The sequence below is a fragment of the Meles meles genome, chromosome 4 (assembly GCF_922984935.1).
Source record: "Meles meles chromosome 4, mMelMel3.1 paternal haplotype, whole genome shotgun sequence".
Taxonomy (NCBI): domain Eukaryota; kingdom Metazoa; phylum Chordata; class Mammalia; order Carnivora; family Mustelidae; genus Meles; species Meles meles.
In genome coordinates, this window is record NC_060069.1 from 56,413,545 (window position 1) to 56,422,547 (window position 9,003).

The 9,003-nt window shown below is 41.0% G+C and overlaps 1 protein-coding gene across 1 annotated transcript in view; it reads right to left on the minus strand.

The window, feature by feature from the left end:
* Positions 1-6,893, minus strand: part of ATP11B (ATPase phospholipid transporting 11B (putative)) — a 117,285-nt gene extending 110,392 nt beyond the window's left edge. The window contains exon 1 of the mRNA XM_046001867.1: positions 6,609-6,893. Within this exon, the coding sequence (XP_045857823.1) occupies positions 6,609-6,635 (27 nt within the window). The 5' untranslated portion in view covers positions 6,636-6,893. The remainder of the gene's footprint in view (positions 1-6,608) is intronic.
* Between the last annotated feature and the right edge of the window lie 2,110 nt (positions 6,894-9,003).

Below are 9,003 nucleotides of genomic sequence, written 5' to 3' on the forward strand. Positions count from 1 at the left end.
TAAATTTATCTACAAATAAATTTGAAACTTCTCTATCAAAAAAAAGACACTATCAACAAAGTTAAATACATACGAGGGATGAACTGGAAGAAAATTTTTACAACCACAACAAAGAATTAGAATATAGACTATAGAAAGAATAGGGAAAAGACAAACTATTCAATAGAAAAATGAGCAATCTAGTCATATGAATGAAATACAGGACACTTGAATCTCATTAGCAATCAGGAAAATGCAAATAAAAACAAAATAAAATACAATTCACACTCATCCAGACTGGTAAATTTCAAGTCTGACAGTACAAAGTGTTGACCAAGAGGTAGGGAAAGGGGAACTCTCATATTCTGGAAAATAATTTGGCAATACATGTAATAGTTATAATGTACACACCCTGTTACCGCAATTCCACTTCTAAGTGTTTCTGTAATAATTAAAAAAAACCCCATAAACATAAATAATAGCCACTGCAACATTTTTTGTAATAGGAAAAAATGACAAGAATCCAAATACCCATTTGGGAAGAAGAGACTCTTAGAAGACTGAGTAGGAAAGTGTTTCCTTATTTTTTTTTTTAAGATTTTATTTATTTATTTGACAGAGAGAGAGGTCACAAGTAGGCAGAGAGGCAGGCAGAGAGAGAGGAGGAAGCAGGCTCCCCGCGGAGCAGAGAGCCCGATGCGGGGCTCGATCCCAGGACCCTGAGATCATGACCTGAGCCGAAGGCAGCGGCTTAATCCACTGAGCCACCCAGGCGCCCCAGTGTTTCCTTATTTTGTAGTTTGAGAACCTAGCAACATGTTATCACAAATTAGGTGTTCAGAAAATGTTCAAGTGAATGAGTAAATAAAAAGGAAATAAATGAGGAACAGTTCTTGTCATATGGAGAACTAAAACTAGACAAAAATCCTTGCCTTCATGAGATAAAGGAGACAACTAAATTGTAGAGTATGTTAAATAGTGTTAACTACTTAGAGAAATAAAAAACAGGTGAGGGGGATAGGGAAGTACTGGGGAGGGTTACAGTTTTATATTGAATGTCCAGAAAAGGCCTTACTGCATAAGTAACAATTGAATAAAGACTTGAGGGGAGTAAAGGAACCAGCAGATAAGGGAATGGGGGAGTTGGGAGGGTGGCATTCCAGGCACAGGTAACAGACAGGGGAAAGATCCTGAGATTGAAGTACATCTGACACTTCTGATGAATTGCAAGGCAGCCACTGCGGGTAAAGCAAAGTGAAGGAAGAGTGATGGGAGATGAGAAGTGGTTTGGCGGGTCAAAGCAGGGAGAGTGTGCATACAGAGATACAGATCAAGCAAAGACTTTGTTTTTTACTCTGAGCAAGAAAGCAAATCCTTAGAAGGTTTTAAGCGCAGAATTACATGATCCAACTTGTGTTTTTAATAAGATCACTGTGGCTGCTCTGTTGAAAACAGACTGCAGGGATTGAAGGGATATTTAATGACAATAATAGCAGCCATAAGGTTCTTTTGGAGGATCTAAGCAAGGTCCCTACTTCAGTGCTTCTGGAATACTTGGGATTCCTCTAATGCCTGACCTTCCTATTAAATGAAAAAGTGGGTATCTAAGAATATGTGTCTAAAGATAAAGATAAAAGAAGCAAATATTCAAAGATCTGGTTTCTTAAACATTAATTCCTGAGGTTAAAACTTACTTAGCTTGGGGCGCCTGGGTGGCTCAGTGGGTTAAGCTGCTGCCTTCAGCTCAGGTCACAATCTTGGGGTCCTGGGATCGAGTCCCGCATTGGGCTCTGCTCAGCAGGGGCCTGCTTCCCTCCCTCTCTCTGCCTGCCCCTCTACCTACTTGTGATCTTTCTCTGTCAAATAAATAAATAAAATCTTTAAAAAAAAAAAAACGAAAAACTTACTTAGCTCCACGAAATACTACTACCACAGGTCTGTGCCTCCTTTTCCTACTCTTGAGAGAAAGGCAAAGAATACAGGTACTCCTAAACTGATGCTGAAATAAATATGATAGTCATTCATTAATTCAACCAATATTTGGTGGGTGGGTATACACAATGAATGGGCCGCTGCTGTCTTGAGTACAAGGGATATAAAGATGAACAAGATATGTCTCTGCCCTAAGATATTTACAGTCCAGTGAGTGAGATATCTAGACTTATACTGTGTGCTATATAGAAACACGGAACACGCTTTTAATATTACCCAGAAGCACTAACAGAAATATAACATGTGTCACAAATGCAAGCCACATATACAATTTAAAAATTTTTAGTAACCACATTAGAAAAATAAATAAAAACAAAACAGGAAAAACTAATTGAAATATTTTACTTCACCCAATATAGCTTAAATATTAACATGAAACCAACAGAAAAATGGAGATATTTTACATTATTTTTATACTGTTTTTGAAATCCTGTATTTTGTGTTTAAGAATATCTTGATTTGGGGCATCTGGGTGGCTCAGTGAGTTGGGCCACTGCCTTCAGCTCAGGTCATGATCTCAGGGTCCTGGGATTGAGCCCCACATGGGGCTCTCTGCTCAGCAGGGAGCCTGCTTCCCCCTCCCTCTCTGCCTACTTGTGATCTCTCTGTCAAATAAATAAATAAAAAATCTTAAAAAAAAAGAGTACCTTGATTCAAATAGCCACATTTCAAGTGTACTGGAAAGCACAATTATATAGGACAGATCTATTTTCTAGAAAACTGGAAAGAATTTGACAGTTAAGAGTATAGGACAAAGTAAAATAGTAGAGGGAGAGTTGAACATGTTCACATATTGAAGGACAAGACTAGGGTAAACATACTATAGATAACTGATAGGGAGTGTGGAGAGTAGAATGAAAGAACAAGATTAAGAGCACAAGTGGACCGGTTAGTTTGGAAAAGAGGATAGTCACCTGTTTTGTTTTTGTTTTTTTTGTGACAGGTGGAAAGGGAAGAGTTAAATACAGATATCAACAAGTTTGGTAAGTGTGAGAGAACAGAAAGTTGAAAGAGTTTAAGAGCTTGCCATTTTTCTCAGTGAATCACAAGACAATCTCACCAGCCATTTCACTATTGCCAATACAAATCTGAAGGCACTACTTTACAGAACAAAGAAAGAGTATCCTGGAATGACAAGATTAAGTTGTATTTTTGTAAAATTACAGTACTTTTCTAGTTTTTTTCTGGAGGGGTCAATCTCGAATGTTGTCATTTTATCTCTAAACACAGAAGCAACACTATGGATTCATTCTTTCTTTCCTTACCTACTCATTTATTCAGCATACATGTACCCAGTGTCTACTCTATGTCAAGTATAGTGAGACACTGAACATATAGAGATGAATAAGGCCTACATTTGTATCTCCAGTATTTAGCATTATAATGTCTGCGCACAGTGCTTTAAAAGCACAGCATTACTTTGTCCTGTAAAGAAATATCACACGTCAACTAAAGTAAAAATTAGCAAAGGCTTTCATTTAAAAATCTAATGTGGGGCACCTAGGTAGCTTAGCTGGTTAAGCATCCTATTCTTGATCTCAGGGTTGTGAGGTCGAGCCCAAGCCTAGCGTGGAGCCTATTTAAAAAAAAAAAAAAAAAAAAAAGTCTAAAGAAGTGCTGTCCAACAGAATTTTATGTGAAAATGAAAGTGTTCTACTCTGAACTGTCCAATATAATAGCTAATAAGCACATGAATTTTTAATTTAATTAATTGAATTTTAATTTAAATAGCTAACGTGTTTAGTTAATGGCTACCATACAAATCCAAACGTTAGAATACAGTGAGTAGCTAATAGCATTAATACTATTATAATCAAGGTGCTGTCATCTCTAAGGGATTAATACACATAATATGCTGTCAGAAATGAGTATACTATGAATACTAATTGTACCAGAAACATGGTACGAAATTTTGCTTAGAATTTTCTTAGTGTAAACTAACCTTAGCACTTTGAGCCAAAAAACAAAGAAAGAACAAAAGAAAAAGTTGGAAAACTTTCCCAAGTTGGAAAACAGCAACCTTCTTTGAGTTCTCTCATCGTGTCAAGAAATGAAAATACTTGGGGCGCCTGGGTGACTCTTGGTTAAGCAGCTGCCTTCAGCTTGGGTCATGATCCCAGGGTCCTGGGATAGAATCCTGCTTGGAGCCCCAACTGGAGCCCAGTATCAGGCTTAGCAAGGAGCTTAGCAAGGAGCCTGCTTTTCTCTCTCCCACTCTCCCTGCTGGTGTTTCCTCTTTGTGTCTCTGTCAAATAAATAAATAAAATCTTAAAAAAAAAAAAAAGAAAATACTTTGTGGAGATAAGGAGTCAAAGTTTTCTTAAGTTATAAATTACTACGGTGTGGGAACTACTTTTGTAACATGACAGGAAACTTATTTTTGGCAAGACAATCTAAGTTGTTGAAAATCAGGATTCATATAATGAATATATATATTTATATATATATATATATTTATAATTAAAAAAAAAACCTGTCTCTGCAATTTAATTTCCACAGATTTGTCCCACTTAACTGAATTTTTAGAATGAACCTATGGTTAAAAGACATGGTAACAAAATCCATTGAGCAAATGGAAGTATACTCTAAACTACACTTTGAGTTGAATAATTCCTGGTGTAGTAACTAAAACAGCTGTTTATGCCGGAGATAGCAAATATACTTTCATTACTCCATGTATTCACTATCCATAATATATAATTTAAGTGACTGTACAAACTTAATCAGAGATACAAAGTCTTAACATTGGCTCAGATCTGATTACATACTTAGAAGATCTGATAACTTAAAAGTAAAACCAGTGAGGTGAGCAACTAAATGTCAGAGATAGCATTTTTTATGCACAGCAAGTTGTTCAACTTGTTAATCACTCAGTAAGGCAGGTGTCTTGTAAAATAACCATACCACTTCCTGCCCTTCCTTTCAGTTGTGTTCATTTGAATCCGTTTTAAAAAACATTACCAGATTGCCTGTCTTGAAGATGAGAGTGGTTACACAACCCAGAAATTTTATTCAGGTTAACAGAAATACCTAACACTTAGAAGCAGTGTCTTAATCTACTAGGAAAAGCTTTACGAAAGCCACTTTAGAATGATCTTCCTACCACACAAAAACAGCATTAGATAAATCTTTTTTACATGGAGACTGGTAAATCAAAAGCATGAGATCAGACCTGTAATAAATAACTTTCAGAGTCAAGTTGTGCTATGGGTTATTGCAACAAGGCCAAGGTATTACAGTATAGTATCATAATGACATCATTAGCTTAGTTTCCTAATAAGGCATATATATATATATATATATATATATATATATATATATATATATATATATGGAATACCTGAATTTACAATTAGCTAAAAATAGGAAGCCAACATCTGCTTGAGAGGCAGGCAGTTCCAGTTTTATTTATAAGATTTTTTTTCTGAGTGATGCCCTTTCCAAAATGAATTAACAGAAGGCTGGCTCTGAAACAGAATTAACATTAAAATGTTGTTCTAGAGCAGGGAAAAAGAGGTATAAATGCTTCAAACCCACAAAATCTTTATAGTGCCCCCAAAGTCGTTTTTGCTGCATTGCCTTTTGAATCAGTAAATGAGAACACTGAACTGTAGAAGCATTAATTAATGCGATTTAGAAATTAACCAGCAACCAGCAAAAGACCTCATCACAGAGATAAGGTTTAGGCTTCTTCAGCCAGGAACAATTTCTGTCCTCATTGTCACTGTCGCCTTAGTGCTGTATTTTCTGGGCTGTAGTTGCCAGGAGGCAGGAAAGAGTTTTCTCTCTGAATTAATTCTAAGAAAGGTGGCGCTTTTTATATGCCTTAAATCACCCTAAGATTTTTTTTTTCTCCAGATGTTCCAGTAAAACTGAGAAGTTAACCACTCGTTCCAAACCTGTGTCGTTCAAACTGCCTTGAGAGAACGGGAAAAAGTAAGGTTCACAATTCAAAAGTTTGACTTGGGGTGAGGTAGGGTGAGGACAAAGTAAGAGGAGAAAAACAGTCCTTCGTAACTTCCGTACACCTCTTTTCCGAAAGCAGACGGGGTGTTGGAATATTTTCTCTTTCCCTCACCTACGGCTTGAGCAAAATTTCTGTCGAGGCGAGGGGCTACATTAGAGAAGGTACGCCCCTCCTTGATAACTAACGCCAACACTGAATCGTGACACCTAACTGAAAACAGCGACAAGAGGGAGCTGAAGAGAAGTCCTCCCCTTCACGTTCCCTCAAACGTGTCCCAAATTGTAGGAGCAGGAAACAGAAGCCTCTCGTCTCTCCCCGGCACCTACTCCCTTTCCGTTCCCTCGCCCTGTTTCCTCAGGGCGGACGCCGAGCCCGCTCGGGACCCCCGCCTGCGGCCGTGGCACCCAGGAGCGGCGAGAACCGAGGAAACCTCAGAAGCGCGGGCAGGAAGCAGCCGCCTCCCGCCGGCCTCCGCGTCCCGGGGTCGGAGGCGAGACTGGTGCGGGCGCTGTGCGGGGCTTTCCAGCTCGGGCCCCGCGCTCGCCTCCGCCGCGGCCTAGCCCGGCGCCCGCGCCCCGGCCTCGCGGCTCGGAGCAGCCGGCCCTTCCCCACCGCCCGGGCCCGACAGGCCGCGCGGCGACGGACGTCCGGGAGGAGAGAAGGCACTTACCAGCTGCTGCCGGACCCAGCGCCACATGCCCCCGCTGTCGCCGTCCCGGTCCCGCGGGACGCGGGGGCCGAGGGGCTGCAGGTGGAAGCTGACGAGCCAGAGGGGGAAGCGGGATTGCCCCTCTGGCTGAAGTTCCACTCGCCGCCGCAGCCACCTCACTCCCCGCGCCGGGTCCCCATCTCGCCGCGCCGGCTCCGAGGTCCTACAGGCGCGGCCCCGGCGCCGCCCCCGCCCGGCGCAGCTGAGCCTGCCGCCGCGCCGCAGCCACCTTCATTATTGACCGTTGTCACCCGAAGCACCACCACAACCCCACCCCCGCCCAGCCCGGCCCCCCAGCCCCACCCGGGCCCGCCCCCGGCGCCCCGGCCCGCCCCCGGACGTGACGAAAGTGGCTGTGTGGCCCGAGGGGCCCGGCGTGCCCAGCAGCGGTCTGGAGCCTGGGGTCAGCCCGGTGGGCGGGGCCGGCCTGGCCAGGTGCGGCCTCACGAATGCGGCTTCTTCCTTCTGTCCCCCTTTCTTCCCGATTCAGGGATGGGATTAAATCGTGTCTGTTTCCGGAGTCTGCAGCCTCTTGCCGACTCCTCTGTTTCTACCTCCTGTTGCAGGTCTGTCGCTGTCTGCTTTCTTTGGTCTCCCGGTCCCCCAACACGCATACGCACATTCTCGAGTGTAGTGACTGAAAATTAATCCCCAGAGGTCCAGGTGGGTTCAATTAGATTGTCAAAGTCTTTTTTTCAATGCATAACCCAGCCCTCTTCTTAAGCAAATGACTGAGCTGGAGCTAGGGGAATCTTGATTACTGCCTCAAAGTAATTTCGAGAAGGGTTGCAACTGCCCTGTGCCTGACCTAGTCTAGACCACCATTTCGCGGAGAATGGATGAGATACTCTGTTTTGCTGCGCTAAATTGAACAGGTTGGCGGAAGGGGGGGGGGGGGCAATGTTTTGTATGGGAAGGTAAGTTAACTGTCGAACTCCTGCAATCAAAACCACTGTAGAAGTAGCAAGACCTATGTAAGATAACGGTGTGCTTCAATAATGTAAGGAGGAATGTAAAAAAACAACTAGAACAAGGCTTTGACTCGGAAGGCTGACACGAAGCTGTACATCTCCTTATTGTTCAAAAGCAGCCCCACCTACATCTTGAGTGTTATGTTTCATGTGCAGTATTTTTGCTGAATTAAAGAACACTTCACCAACATACAGGTGATTGTTGTGGTTGAAACAAATCTTTTTAAAATAAGAGAAGACAGAAATGAGAGTAAATGACCAAGCAAGTTATTGCATATATACATAATCTTTTAGTTTGAATAAACATTCCATATTCTGTAATGATTATCTAGTGCCACAAATAGATCCTTTCCTTAGGGATATTTATGATCTATAAAACTAGCAGTGGAATTTTATCTTATAAATAACCCGAGTACAGAAATTAGCTAGATATTTAAAGAAAAAAGTAGTCTCACTTTTGTTCTTATGATTGAACCTTGCTTTCTGACCCTAAAAGGAAGTTTGAGATATATTTACTTATTGTTATAGTAATAAAATATTACTACCATTCATGGAGCACTTGTGCGTCCCAGGCCCTGTACTAAGCTCTTTACTTGCATGGTCTAATTTAAACCCTCCTCTACCCTTTGAAACGGAAATGATTATTTCCAATGTATGGGTACAGAAGTGGAGGCTCAGGTTAAGTAAACTTGCTCAGCTTAAGTAACTTTGCAAAGCTGGGATTCAGATCCTGGATGGTCTAGCAACAAAGCTCATGATCTTAAGCTGCGTAAAGAAACAAAAAATATGATCATACCTGTACCTGCTTAGCGAAACTACTTTTCATCTGCAAGTGGTCTGATTAAAATTAGGCCTGGAAATTTTTATTTATATGCCACTAACATTTATCAAGACAACATAAGATGTAGACATCAAGAGGATACTTTTGTGCATTATTATTTAACTGTGCCCTAAATTTCAAAAGATAGAAGTGGGATGAGGACTTGATTCTAAATGCTATTGTGGGATGTGGGGAAAAGTGATCTCAGGATAACTGAAAAGATCCTAATTGTAGGTCAGACTGTCAGGAACAGAACACTCAAAGCGCTATTTTGTTCTCAAAGCACTTGTCAAGAGCAATATTATGTTACTTCATATTAATCCAAGGAGCACAGAGTATTTTTATACCAGAGATTATAACCCATTAGTAGTAATGAAATCAATTTAGTGTGTCATAATTGGTATTTTTAAAATAGAACAAAAAACATCAGAATATATTGCACAGTGTAATATGTATTGTTTTGTGAAACTTTTGTACAGACACACAGGCATACCAGGTCATAATATAAAAAATTTCTTCCTATTGGCTGTACCTGGAAAGGTTTAAAAAAGCATTGACAGGGGCG